General features: G+C 42.2%; 1 protein-coding gene across 1 annotated transcript in view; it reads left to right on the top strand.

The window, feature by feature from the left end:
* Positions 1-5,492: 5,492 nt before the first annotated feature.
* LOC120061574 (V-set and transmembrane domain-containing protein 2-like protein) overlaps positions 5,493-15,644 on the top strand; it is a 33,279-nt gene continuing 23,127 nt past the window's right edge. Inside the window, exon 1 of the mRNA XM_039011484.1 lies at positions 5,493-5,610. Coding sequence (XP_038867412.1) covers positions 5,493-5,610 — 118 coding nt within the window. The remainder of the gene's footprint in view (positions 5,611-15,644) is intronic.

The following is a 15,644-nucleotide window of genomic DNA, read 5'->3' as shown; positions in this document are numbered from 1 at the left end:
CCCTGTCCCCAAGAACACGAAGGCAACCTGCCTAAATGTCTACAGACCCGTAGCACTCACGTCCGTAGCCATGAAGTGTTTTGAAAGGCTGGTAAGGGCTCACATCAACACCATTATCCCAGAAACCCTAGACCCACTCCAATTTGCATACCGCCCAAACAGATCCACAGATTATGCTATCTCTATTGCACTCCACACTGCCCTTTCCCACCTGGACAAAAGGAACACCTATGTGAGAATGCTATTCATTGACCAAAGCTCAGCGTTCACATCTGCCACGCTGATCCTCAACACTGGAGCGCCCCAGGGGTGCATGCTCAGTCCCCTCCTGTACTCCCTGTTCACCCACGACTGCATGGGCAAGCACGACTCCAACACCATTAAGTTTGCCGACGACACAACAGTGGTAGGCCTGATCACCGACAATGATGAGACAGCCTACAGGGAGGAGGTCATAGACCTGGCCGGGTGGTGCCAGGATAACAACCTATCCCTCAACGTAACCAAGACTAAGGAGATGATTGTGGACTACAGGAAAAGGAGCACCGAGCACGCCCCCATTCTCATCGACGGGGTTGTAGTGGAGCAGATTGAGAGCTTCAAGTTCCTTGGTGTCCACATCACCGACAAACTAGAATGGTCCAAACACACCAAGACAACAAAGCATATTCCCCCTCAGGAAACTAAAAAGATTTGGCATGGGTCCTGAGATCCTCAAAAGGTTCTACAGCTGCAACATCGAGAGCATCCTGACTGGTTGCATCACTACCTGGTACGGCAATTGCTCTGCCTCCGACCGCAAGGCACTACAGAGGGTAGTGCGTACGGCCCAGTACATCACTGGCGCTAAGCTGCCTGCCATCCAGGAGTTCTACACCAGGCGGTGTCAGAGTAAGGCCCTAAAAATTGTCAAAGACCCCAGCCACCGCATTCATAGACTGCTCTTTCTACTACCGCATGGCAAGTGGTACCGGAGTGCCAAGTCTAGGACAAAAAGGCTTCTCAACAGTTTTTACCCCCAAGCCATAAGACTCCTGAACAGGTAATCAAATGGCTACCCGGACTATTGCATTGTGTGCCCCCCCCCCCCCACCCGTCTTTTACGCTGCTGCTACTCTCTGTTTATCGTTTATGCATAGTCACTTTACCTATACATTCATGTACATACTACCTCAATTGGCCCGACCAACCAGTGTCCCTGCACATTGGCTAACCGGGCTATCTGCATTGTGAACTGTTGGCCACTAACCTCTGGTGAACTGTTTGCCACTAGTGGCAATAAATATTATTGTTGCCAAAGGTTTGCCTCAGTTTCACCACTAGTGGCAAGCATTTGCAAACTTCTGGGAACATTGTGGTATACTATTTAGTTTGCATCAAATTTGCCACAAACTGGCAGGAAGTTTGTTGGGAAAAAAACATATTTTTGTAAGGGATAACAGTTCTTTACAGATTACACATCCCTCCCATTAGACCCCTCTCAGACCACTCCCAGTCCTATCAAAATTCTTCTTTGAGAAATTGCATTTAGCTAAGAAGCAATTTTTACTTATTTTTGACAATTTTAATTGAAAACAATCACAGTAAGGTACTTAGTTGTTTACCAGAAATCATTTGATATTGAGATAAAATCAGATGACTTGGAACATTAAATAGTGCAGCTTTCTGTGCCATGCCTTTGTTTACTTTTGTTTATATTTATGCCTCATGGCCCTGTTGCCACTTTGCTCACCGCAGATATTGACATAATTTAATATTCAGTTGTTTTAGAAATGGAATGCTTCATATTGCTCGCAGACGTTCAGTCTAAACGGGTTATCATAGTCCAAAACGTGTACGGGTACGCACAACAGTGTTCTAGAATATTGGACCGTTGGCTTTCATACTTTTCGAATTCTCAGCGCAGCTCAAGCAATTTCTCCAACTGTCAACACATTCAAATGAATAGAGGGCTGGAGTACCGGAGACGCGTTGGTTGGGAATTGTGGGGAGGTGAGCATTCGGGCTGTGTCCCCGCGGATGGTGATCTCCTTGGTAACTAGAATCGTAAAGTAGTTTCAATGAATCCTGCATTTTTTTGTGTTTGTGTTTGTATGTGTGATGCATTAGAAGAGACCATATGCCTTCAAGGGTGTCATGAGGGAGTGCATTTTTATTGATGCTCTGTCACAGCATCAAACTTAACATGCAAATGAGTGCGAGCCACCGGCCCAGGCTCGAGCAGAGGCTCAATGACATCATCACTATAGCAATGCTTATCGAGAACATGTGGGAGCAATCTTGCCATGCCAATCATTCATGTCTCACGTTGCAGTGGCGTCGTCGCGGCAGGGATGAGGCAAAGGAGGCCGTTCTCCAACAGCGTAACAGCTGCTCTGCAAGCTGCGCTCTAATATCGCTTATAACGAGAGAATTGTCATTTGCATATTGTATTGGCAGGAAGGTACCCCACGCATCTCTTATCAGTGATTATGACACCACCATGTTAACAGTGGTTGTACAGCAATTTCACAGCTGAGAGGAAGTAGAATAATTGTATTTTCCAAGTGATTGAATTGAACACCGTGTGCTGTGATTTTTCTCCTTGGTTCCTTGCAGTGTACATGGTGTAAGTGGGAAGACAAACTGCAATTTCAATGTTATTGAATAATTTGTTTCTGGTGGAAGATTTAATATCAGGCCCTTAGCTCCTTTACCATGAAGGTTGTAATGATATATCTCATGCAGTGGTCACTGTGAATGACCATTATTAGCCACATGATCTTCCTAATTGGATTCCGTTAGCAGTGCTCTTCAATTCTGAAAATGTTTGTTCTAGCCTGTTTTCCTTGAACAGCTCATAAAACAAAATAGATGTAACTTATCATCACATTTATCCATCTCTAAACACGACATTTAAGTTAGTAAATATGAGAGTACATGTGTGGCTGCAACAGAGTGAATTATTAATTATGTGGTTATTAATTCTGTGAAGAAGATAATTGTGGTGATTATGGGTTACTGGCCTATTTTGGGTCACTGGCCTACACACAATACCCCATAATGTCAAAGTGGAATTATGTTTTTTGACAATTTTACAAATTAATAAAACATTTGAAGCTGGCATGTCTTGAGTCAAGTATTCAATAATTTTGTTTAGGCAAGCCTAAATAAGTTCAGAGTAAAAATGTGCTTAACAAGTCATAGAATAAGTTGCGTGGACCTATGTAAAGTAATAGTGGTTAACATTATTTTTGAATGACTACCTCATCTCTGTATCCCACACATACAATTATCTGTAAGGTACCTCAGTCGAGCAGTGAATTTCAAACACAGATTCAACCACAAAGACCAGGGAGGTTTTCCATTGCCTCGCAAGGAAGAGCACCTATTGGTAGAGGGGTAACAAATAAAAATAAAACAGACATTGAATATCCATTTGAGCATGGTGAAGTTATTAATTACACTTTGGATGGTGTATCAATACATCCAGTCACTACAAAGATACAGGTTTCCTTCCTAACTCAGTTGTCAGAGAGGAAGGAAACCACTCAGGGATTTCACCATGAAGCCAATGGTGACTTAAAACAGTTAGTTTAATGACTGTGATAGGAGAAAACTTAAACAACACTAACCTAATTCACTGAGCAAAAAGAAGGAAGCCTGAACAGAATTAAAATATTCCAAAACATGCATCCCATTTCCAACCAGGCACTATATTAATACTGCAAAAATATGTGGCAATGCAATAAGCTTTTTCTCCTGAATACAAAGTCTAATGTTTGGGACAAATCCAATACAACACATTACTGATTACCTCTCTCCATATTTTCAGGCATAGTGGTGGCTGCGTCATGTTATGAGTATGCTTGTAATCATTAAGGACTGGGGAGTTTTTCAGGATAAAAAGAAGAAACAGAATGGAGCTAAGTACAGGCAAAATCCTAGAGGAAAACCTGGTCAGTCTGCTTTTCACCAAACACTGGGAGATGAATTCACCTTTCATCAGGACAATAACCTAAAACACAATACCAAATCTACACTGGAGTTGCTTACCAGGAAGACAGTGAATGTTCCTGACTGGCCAAATTACAGTTTGACTTAAATCTACTTGAAAATCTATGGCAAGACCTGAAAATGGTTGTCTAGCAATGACCAACAACCAATTTGACAAAGCTTGAAGAATTCTGAAAAGAATAATGGGCAAATTTTGAACAATCCAGGTGTGGAAAACAGCTGTAATCACTGCCAAAGGTGCTTCTACAAAGTATTGACTCAGGAGTGTGAATACTTATGTACATGAGATATTTCTGTATTTAATTGTCAATCAATTTGCAAAATAATCCAAAAAGCATGTTTCCACTTTGTAATTATGGGTATTGTGTGTAGATGGCTGAGGGAAAACATGATTTTTAATCAATTTCGAATTCGGGCTGTAACACAACAAAATGTGGAATAAGTCGAGGGGTATCTTTCTTAAGGCACTGTATATCCCACAGTCTGTCCACTGTATGTTCTGTGTGCATCCAGGGCGAAGAGCGCATCCTGTCAGTTTGGCACTGTCCATGGGGCTGATTGTGCAGTGCTGTGTCATTGGTCCCTGAAATGGCTGTGATGCGTCTGTGTGCTTTTACGACCAGACCGGAGACAATAGCCTATGTTAAGCATTACGATCAGGAACATATTTTCCCCCAAAGCTATGAATTGTCCTCAATATACCTCTTTCTCAAATTCTATCTTAACTGGCATATGGAGCTGAATACATTAACTATGCATTACTTTTACAGGCGCATCGAATGTGGGATTATAGCTGAAGTGGTGATCAGATGTTTATGTCACTCTATCATATGGCTTTAGGTTGATCATATCAGTGCAAAACCAAACAGCATGCAGACTTCCAAAATTGATTGACACCCAAAGCCTAGTTGCACCAATGATAGCAATTTGTTGGACACTTAGCCAATAAAGAAAACTCCAGTTATTGGAATCGTGATTAGCAACATGTGACTGATGTAGGCAAAGACATTCATAAATTCTCCACCTGTTGATGTCCTACCAAGGTTAATTGAACATATTAATTTATGTTTTGCATCAGTTGTCTTAATTAGTTTTTGTTTTTCTATGCTATAAATGCAGACAGATAGATATAGTTTGTCAAATATGGATGGTCCTACAGCTTTAAGAATGACCGTCTTGTAAAAGTTTAATGAATAAATAACTCGCTCAGATCATTCCGCCTAATTGATATTCCCCATTGCAAGGCACTCACTCCCCTTTCTGTGTGTGAGGAGAAATCTCCCTCCGCCGCATCCAGAGCCGACGGAGCTGAAGCGAGGTATCAGCGACTTGCACTAGAGGGTGGCTGCACCATCAAACCGCTTCATATCTGCGATCTGCGCTTTTGTTTAAAATCCGGGTCTATCTACACAACACGTTGCCTGGATTTTATCTTGTAAACTTAGTACACCTAATGTGAGAGAGTGGCAAAGAATACGGAATCTCAAACAAAAGAGATGGGAGCCTTTGGGGTAATAGTAGGGACTTTACATTACATGGGACTCTACATCCAACTTAGTGCCTCCACAAGGCAAGGTGGACATGCAGAGGTAGAGAACCACATCTCCGGGAACGGTACGTTTCTGTCCTAATGTTTTATTTGGTTCAATTCTAATGATATTAGTGTGCAACATGCAGAAAGGAACAATTGACAGTAAACACCAGGAAGATACTGCGGGTATAGAGGGAGAGTAGCCTACGATCAGGGTGGAGGCAACTGATGCAAAGGTGTTTTTCTTTATAAAGGGAACACCTGAGGTAGAAGGATGAGGGATTTATTTTGCACATTAATATTACCGGTAGTCAAGCGCCTGCAGCTAATTCATGTTCTATATGCACTGTTATTTAACTTTTTTTATTTGTTTATGTACAAATCTGTAGATACCGTTTTCTGTGAAATAAAAGTTAATACTTAGCACACTGACAATCCTATTTACGTCATAGCAGAGCAATAGTGGGGGCAGACATATTATGATGAAAATACCTCGTGAGGGTGCAACTCTCCACATTGATGAATGACATATTGTTATTGAAAATGTCATGTTCATCTCAATCAACTGTATTATATTTATCCAAATATATGTGTGTGGAAGCTATCTATTTGTTTCAACTAAACTATGTCAGCTGGGTTGCTTTGATTTTGATCTCGTAATTGTATAGTTACAACCATGTAATGATCAGCTTCTGAAAATTAACTGTTGAAAGAACCACTGCAGGTGGTAATTGAATACATCAAGCCTATATTCTGACACAATACTGATCTTTTTCAGAATGTAGTGGATAACAAGTGCCATGTAAGAAGTGGGTAGTCCAATAATAGGCTACAATGGTAAAAATTCTGTTACTAACTGGAGGACTAAAACATCTCTACTAGAGACACATCCTCTCTTATGATGCACCAACATTCTCTCTGGCTTCCTGCAGTCTATTTTACAGTTAGTTGCATCACTCAGATTAACATGTATTGTCTGGGTTCATCATCATCTGTTTGAGATTCCAGCTGCTTGGTTGTCAGCTCAGCAGATGTGTGGGCAGAAGTTTGGCATGTGTAGAAAAATGGACTGTTGAGAAGAGAAGATTGCGTGTGAGGCTAAGTGCCTCCATGCCCTTGAGCAAGATACTGATGATACCCTGGAACAAAGTGTAACATCAGATTCTTACTTCTGCCAGCACTAACATCACTATTATGCCCACTGGTATTACTAGCCGATACTAGTATGATAACATGCATGGTATCATTTCTGTGGTTGGGTTGTGTGAAGTAGAGTGTGATGTTGGGTTGTGTGATCAGTGACGGAAATTAGATCTCTCTGATGACTCATTAACTTTTAATCTAAGGAGAAGCAGAGGAGGAAAACTGCAGAGGAGGAACATTGCCTCACCAGGCCTCGTTAGTCCACCATGGAAAAGCTTAAGACGGGGAATATGTTGCCCTGATAAAACTTTATCCGAGTAAACCAGTTTGAAAATGGGAAGCACCTTGGTGTCCAAAATTAATGTGCAGGAAAAAAACGGACATTTGTATCAGGGTGTGAACCCTCATTACCTGCTCCTCCAGGGTGTGTGGGTAAACCTCTTGCCAGTGGGCTGGAACCAGACAGAACAGGCTGACATGCAGGTCACACTGTTACAGACAGCCAACTGTGTCCATCCACCGCTTGCCATCACCTCTACAGATGCATGAATCTCCCACTGCTTTTGACCTAAATTAGTGGCAACAGGGATAGCATAGAGCGGGTAAACTGGCCCTGAAAGGCTACAAGGTGGGCTAAATATTATAATATAATGTCCCTGCAGTCATTGTGTCGGTTGACATTATCCATTATTTGTAATTCACTACAGATTTTCTGAATGCTGCAGTCTGCATCACCAACTGTTATGCAGAGGGATTTTTACAGTGCGTTCAGAAAGTATTCAGAGCCCTTGACATTTTCCACATTTTGTTATGTTACAGCCTTATTCTAAAATTGATTAAATTAAAAAATATCCTCATCAATCTACACACAATAGCCCATAATGACAAAGCGAAAAATGTTTTTTTAGACATTTTTGTAAATAAAAAACAGAAATACCTTATTGACATAAGTATTCAGACCCTTTGCTATAAGACTCAAAATTGAGCTCAGGTACATCCTGTTTCCATTGATCATCCTTGAGATGTTTCTACAACTTGATTGGAGCCCTCCTGTGGTAAATAAAATTGATTGGACACGATTTGGAAGGGTCTGGGGAAGGGTACCATAACATTTCTGCCGCGTTGAAGGTCCCCAAGAACACAATGGCCTCCATTATTCTTAAATGCAAGAAGTTTGGAACCACCGCCCGGCCAAACTGAGCAATCGGGGGAGAAGGGCCTTGCTCAGGGAGGAGACCAAGAACCCGGTGGGAGCTCCAGAGTTCCTCTGTGGAGATGGGAGATGCTTCCAGAAGGACAACAATCTCTGCAGCACTCAACAAATCAGGCCTTTATGGTAGAGTGGCCAGACAGAAGCCACTCCTCAGTAAAAGGCACATGACAGCTCGCATGGAGTTTGGCAAAAAGCACCTAAAGGATTCTCAGACCATGAGAAACAAGATTATCTGGTCTGATGAAATCAAGATTGAACTCTTTGGCCTGAATACCAAGCGTCATGTCTGGAGGAAACCTACGGTGAAGCATGGTGGTGGCAGCATCATGCTGTGGGGATGTTTTTCAGCAGCAGGGACTGGGAGACTAGTCAGGATCGAGGGAAAGTACAGAGAAATCTTGATGAAAACCTGCTCCAGAGTGCTCAGGACCTCAGACTGAGATGAAGGTTCACCTTTCAACAGGACAACAACCCTAAGCACACAGCCAAGACAACGCAGGAGTGGCTTCGGGACAAGTCTGAATGTCCTTGAGTGGCCCAGCCAGAGCCGGACTTGAACCCGATTTAACATCTCTGAAGAGACCTTAAAATAGCTGTGCAGCGACGCTCCCCATCTAACCTGACAGAGCTTGAGATGATCTGCAGAGAAGAATGGGAGAAACTCCCCAAATACAGGTGTGCCAAGCTTGTAGCGTCATACCCAAGAGGACACTAGGCTGTAATCGCTGCCAAAGGTGCTTCAACAAAGTACTGAGTAAAGGGTCTGAATAATTATGTAAATGTGATATTTCATTTTTATTTTATTTTATAAATTTTCAAACATTTCTTAAAAACCTGTTTTTGCTTTGTCATTATGGGGTATTGTGTGTAGATTGATGAGGGGAAAAAACTATTTATTCCATTTTAGAACAAGGCTGTAACGTAACAAATTTTGGAAAAAGTCAAGGAGTCTGAAAACTTTCCGAATGCACTGTATCTAGCCAATCAAATGACATTAATGAATCAATTAAGTGCTAAAGAGGAGAGAAAACAACCAGATCCTGCAACTCCCACATAGAGACTGAGACACTGAGAGCCAACAGTGTACAGATTATGAATATACCGGTAATATTATTTAAACCGATAGGTTATTGAATAAAATATGACATGTCAAGGCAAATTTTTCAAATTTCCTTTTCAACAATAGTATGGGCCGCTATATAACAAACATCCACCTAACGTCCATGTCCTCTCTCTGCTCTCTGCTCTAGGCCTACAGTCACTCCTGCTTCAGCCTTAGCAGTTTCTGTTGACTATTCATTAAGCCAGGCTCACGCTGAGCAGGAGAGGCTGACAGGCTGGTCTCTGGCCTGCTCTCAGTGGTGGGATCCTGGCTGGGCTGGGCTGGCAGCAGCTCCTCTCCCTACCATGCTCAGCCAGGATGAATCATCTTGGGACAGATGCCCCTCTGGTGGGAAGGGTACTAAGGCCTTAACCAGACTAGATTACCCTGAGACCAGGCAAGATAAGCTGCTCTGAATGGTACACTTCCTCTCCACTCCCTGTTTTATGAGTGGGTGTAATATATGTTAGATGTTTAGATGAGCCTGGAACTACACTACAAAAAAATATGCTTTGCAGTTGTATAGAAGCTTTTTGAGGGCCATATATGAAGCAAACCACTGAACTATTTTTGATTTCTCCTAGCAGTGGGTAATGCAGGGAAGCCCTGTTGACCAAAAGGTTCCAGTAGCATAAAGTACCATTTACATTAGATTTTTTGTCATTTAGCAGACACTCTTTTTCAGAGCAACTTACAGGAGCGTTTATGGTTAAGTGCCTTGCTCAAGAGCACATCAACAGATGTTTCACTTAGTAGGGTCAGGGATTCGAACCAGCAACCTTTCATTTACTGGCCCACGCTCTTAACCACTAGGCTTCAGACCTGCATTGAATGGACAGGGCACTTATTGCAGGCCTCCTGATACAACCTCCTTACCATTTCTCACTCTTTCTTTCTCTCCATTTCCTTTTCCTCTCCAAACGCAGCCCATTACAAACTGTAGGGTCAGCCAGCAGTCATGCAATGTGTTTTCGCTCTGTGTATTCAGTTCTGATGGCTCTTGTGGAGTGTAAGCGCTTCAAAGTGAACCAGTCTTTTCCTTGTCATTTCCCTTTCATGTCCTTATGTCTCTGGCCAAACATATCCCCAGAGCACTTTGGAGAAGAAAATATGTGCCTTTTGACTGGCAATACAGAGTCACAGTCTCTGTCCCTTTCATGCCAGTGTCTCTGGAGTCAGAGAACAAACCATATTTCCTCTATATTTCCTCCAGCCTTGATCATAAGACGACTGGATTGAGGGATCCTTCTGGGCTCTGGTTGGAAGAGTGAGCAAGCTTATCTCACATTAGACACATGACTGCTGTGGTGGCTATCGCAGACCTCCTGGAGAGGACTTGGCAGGGCTCATATGTTGGCAGTCAGCGTGAGTAGTGGAGTCATGTTGATTTGCTTTAGTGGAGTCGAACTGAGATTTGCTTCTCCAAATAGCTTGCATGCCCCCATGGGTGTCCCGAAACGAACCAATGAAGACAGCAGCTTGAGTAAATGTTTGAAGTATAATACCTCTTTGTTTTTAAGGACAGGCCACATGCTAAAAAGAATAAAACCTTTTTAATTTATGTTTTTTCTTTACATGTGGCTTGTCCTTGAAAACAAAGAGGTATTATACTTTTTGTCAGTATTAGGTCGGAAGTGATCAGTTAATAACAGACATATGCACTGAGTTAGAAACTTCACCACGGCAACTACTTTGTGCAACCTTGATGACTAATATGGATTGACATCAGTGTCACATCGCTGATGGGCACCAACAAATTATTACTCCCATTATCAGCATTACACAACATTCAAGGGCTTGGAGAAAAACAACTTTGTCTACCAGTTATGATTATACTTTTTTGTTGTTGTAATCAGGCAGATTCATTTGATTATTTTGTAAACACGAGATGGATTTTGGTCACACCAGTAAAAACATATTTATGTTACTGCTTTTCAATAGGCTTACAGTATGTTGCTACTGAACGCATGTGGGCTAGTTAGCAGTATTATTCAATCTGGTAGCCTACACAGTGCGTTGAAAAACAATGTTATCAGTGTGGAAATACAACGTTAACTAGCCATCATGATCCCGTCTACCATATCAGAGTCCTGGCTCAATTAGAAGGCTGGCCTGGGGCCATGTTGAGACAGGGACATCCATTATACCGTTTCTCTTTCTCGCCAGTGACCAGCCCTAATTATGCTGCTGTGGAGCGGCTGGTTCACACACAGTGGGTGAATGGAGACCCAGCAGCACTGTTCAATCATCTCATTCTGGGAATGGGCTGGCTCAGCCAGAGGGGGTGATGGTAATACACAGGAGACTCACTTTTTCTGTTTCTCTTTGTATTTATAGTGTGTTCCATGGTATTTTCTTGGTTTTAATGATCTACAATGTTGTGTTTTACACAATAAGCAAGTGTAGAAAGCTTGGAATAACTGAGAGAAATTTAGTACGAAAGGCAATTTGACAACAGGGAATTGATATCTGCATGCATGTTGCATGTTATTCACAGGATTGTTTAAAACCCAACCATTAGCTCCTGTCTGTCTTTCATATTCAATGTTTCTGTCTTTTACCCGTCCCTCTAATTGCTGCCAGTAATATTTTAAGGGCTACTTGGTATTTCAAAAGGCTAGTGGGCTGGATAGCTTGCACCTATCAGTAATGTAGAATGGTAAATTACATTTTTCTGTGGTTTTGTATTGCTTGACTGCACACACCTCCTGCTCAGAGCTAATGCTCCCTTCAGCAATGGTTCTGTCTCTATCCAGTTACTTTGCTGTTAGATTGGTGCTTTGGCCAAGTACGGCGGGCCTATTACAATGATATGTTCACAAATATAGCAAAAAGAGATGTTGCTAATTAGATCGTCATCTGGCTATCATATACACAATTATGCAATACCATGACATTCAGCCATCTGAGTACACTGATGTATTAGTAGTGTTGGTTACAATGATGGATAGTTAATAGCAAGCTTTTGTCCCCAGTTAGATGTGATTGAAGTCATCACTTCAGTTGACGGCCTGGAGGATAACATTTAGAAGGACAATACATTTAGCTACAAGAGATGATACATTCTACTGCAGATAAATTATTATCAGGCCATCGTATTCACAGAGTCACTTTTGATTAGCGGCCAAAGAAATTAGCTTATGTTTTTTTTTTTAGGGTGTTGGATGTCTGGGGACTTTTCTGCAGACGGTTGATGTGTTGCGGCCTATCAAATGTGACACTTTTCATGGCTGTTTTTCTTTTTAATATGGCACGTCAAAGTCATTGCTGCTCTCTCTCTACAGTCATGCTGTCAAAGGCTCCACTGATGTGGCATTGAGAGAGACTGTTGAAAGCTGGTGTTCTGTACTTTTCAATGAAAAAGAGACAGTCTCAGAGTTCTCAGAAGTGTTTTATTTTAAATGGATTAAAGGGGTGGTTTGAGAAAGTGGGACGGGCATATTATATTTATCTGGTTTTCTGTTCTTATGTGAAGGATATTGACTGGTAATTCAGCCATAGGTGGCTGGTGGCACCTTAATTGGGGAGGACGGGCTCATAATGGCTGGAACGGAATGAATAGAATGGTATTTAATACCACTTAATATTTTGATATCACTCCATTCACTCTATTCCAGTGATTATTTTGAGCCGTCCTCCACTCACCAGCCTCCTATGTAGCAGTCATTAAATAGGCAAGCTCATCAAACATGGAGTTCATGGTAAGCTAGGATTGAGTAATAAGAACAACTGTGCAATGGATAAAGTGAGAATCCAGGTTTTCAGTGCACTTTTAATTTATATTGATAAATCATGTTAATTATCAGGTTGCAAACATGTAACAAAAGTAACAATTTGACAAAATTGCTCCCGATCTTGTGTTTACCTTTTGGAAACAGCCCGCGTGGCGCAGTGGTCTAAGGCACTGCATCGCAGCGCTAGCTGTGCCACCAGAGACTCTGGGTTCGCCGGCTGCAGCCGGCTGCAACCGGGAGGTCCGTGGGGCGACGCACAATTGGCCTAGCGTCGTCCAGGTTAGGGAGGGTTTGGCCGGTAGGGATATCCTTGTGTCATCACGCACCAGCGACTCCTGTGGCAGGCCGGGCGCAGTGCACGCTAACCAAGGTCGCCAGGTGTACAGTGTTTCCTCCGATACATTGGTGCGGCTGGCTTCTGGGTTGGATGCGCGCTGTGTTAAGAAGCAGTGCGGCTTGGTTGGGTTGTGTTTCGGAGGACGCAGCAAATCACCTTTTGCTATTGTATTAGATAACACAGAATTTTCCAAGTCTTTCTTTCCTGTCTTTCCAAGGACTTCCGACTTGCAGTCCACAGTGGGCCGGCCAGCTTGCTTCTGTCTGATTCAGTATATTTCAGATGAGCGCTAAACATAAGCAGTGAGTTACATCATTCATCAAAGTCACCACAAGTGAAGGGAGATGAAAAAAAGACAGCATGGCTGTTTTGTTAAATCCCTGACTACATGTTCTCTTAAAAGGCCCTGTTTATTTCTTATTTTTGGTGTCAGGTTGCCCCATGAGCATCTCCTTAGGAACGCCTGAGGAGGAGAAGCCGATTTAAGTGGAGGTGAATTTCAGTAGCACTGTCGGGCAATTTCAGTAGCACTGTCGGGCAATTTCAGTAGCACTGTCGGGCAGACTTCCAGCTCCTCTCCTCTCCTCTCCTGCTCTCCTATCCTGGCCTTAGCTGGCTCTCTGAGCTATCAGCTCTCCTCTCAGTCTCAGCTGCTGGAGAGAGAGACTCCTGGGTGCATTAGGAAGGCGAGAAGATTAGATACCAAATGCTGATGTCTCTCGTAGCGCTGCATCACACCATTTGTATCTGGCCCCAGAGAGCTGGCTTGGATGGCTGCTGGCTAGCTAGCTGGCTGGGGAGATTTAAAGAGGACGAGCAAAAATATGCTCTTTTTTGTTTTCTATGTTCCTTTCTTTTTTTACTTGAAGGTTCAAAGGGTTTCAGTGGATTTCACACCTTTAACTGGCTGTGTAGGCTGTTGTGTGTGGATGTATTGTTATGAGTGCATTTTGAATCCATGTCTACTGAGTCCAGATAGAGCTTCTGGATAGCTACTGTATGCCTTCCCTAGGAAGTACTGTTGTGATTATTGATGGTCCCATCTCTGAGGTGAGGTATTTGCCTCTGAATTCATTGATTGTTGTGGGGAGGCTATTTAATCGCTCTCCTTCGTGACGGATGAAACACAGTGGAAACAGTGCCATGGAGGAGTCACTAGTTGCATACGTCAATGGACTCAAAAGCCCCCTGTCTCACAGGATACTGCTTGCATATTGTTATGCAGGCAGCTCAGCATGGGGCTCAGTGTTTGTCTGTCATGTGACCTTTGTTTTTTGTACAACAGTAATATCACTCATTTGGTACAGTGTTTAACCTAGTTGAATATTTTTCTGTCCTTTTAGCTCAGCCAGAAATTCTATGAAACAGTGACAGAGTATTTAACACATTCTCCCACTGGAGAGTTTTTGCAGTGTTGGTTTTTAAGACATTTAGATAATGATGATATTCTTACCAATTTCTCCCAAATGCTGTAACAAGAAAATTGCTTTGTATGCACAACAATAACCAATAAACACCATTCTGTAAATCGCTGAAGTGAACAATCTCATTTAATTATTATGTGATCATTCTGAATGATGCTATTTTGACTGTTAGATGCGTTGGAAGTAGCATACAGATGACTGGATTATAAAGCCTTGGTATTTCCACTAGATCATGTTAAACATCCCATGCCATAATCATTTTGAGCTTTTATGCTTGTTATAGTAACTACTGGTTGTGACCCAAAATCCTGCTTTATTAAGCTCTGTAAAATACATTACACATATTTTATTGTGGTGTTATATACTGTAGGCCTAAATCTCCAATGACTTCAGCTTTGTCCTGAGAACAGAGGCTTCACAAGGTTCATGTATGATCATGTTTGACAGCTGTTTTTCAGATTGTCACTTTATTGACTTTTTGTAATCAGCTGCATAAATCCGAACTCTGTCTTGTGTCAAAATTACTCATGGAAAAATTGTACGACTCAAACGAGGGTTAATCATATTTTAATTTCAATTACCCCAGCTTCCACTGTTCTCCAAAATATTTACAATACCTTTTTCCAGGAAAATTACTAGGCCTAAACATGTAGACTATTCATTACAAACAGAAATATCTACAGAGAATTTCACTTCATAAGAACGAAAGCAAAAGACGTTCACTAAAGACTAATTTCAAAATGGGCTATATGCATTACATCACAGCATAAACAAACCAACAGCCAGATGACCTTTGGATAGTTAGTCACTGTCTGTTTACTGTGTCTTCAAGATGCTTACAGGTGTCTTTGAAACCTGACCGCTGCTATTTACAGTATATTAAGCGAGCATCATAAGAAGAGGCAATTATTTCAGTGGAGTGGATGGAGCTGGCTGGCCTGCCAGTGATAAGTGAGGAATCAAAGGGAGAGGCTGTGCTCAGCGACGAGCCTCTCTCTGCCTGGGTCTGTGGGGGCAACTGCAGAGGTTAATGAATCTGCTAGGCCAGCTATCATCTAGGGAGGGAGAGCGCGTCATTGCACATCACTCTCATAACTTGTTTTCATGCTATTTTTCATCCAGGGGTTAAAAGCTGCAGTGACTACATATGTGTTTATAGATACT

This window comes from Salvelinus namaycush, chromosome 16 (genome assembly GCF_016432855.1).
Source record: "Salvelinus namaycush isolate Seneca chromosome 16, SaNama_1.0, whole genome shotgun sequence".
NCBI classification, from domain to species: Eukaryota; Metazoa; Chordata; class Actinopteri; order Salmoniformes; family Salmonidae; genus Salvelinus; species Salvelinus namaycush.
The sequence above is the reverse complement of the archived record's forward strand: the minus strand, read 5'-3'. Positions and strand labels throughout refer to the sequence as shown.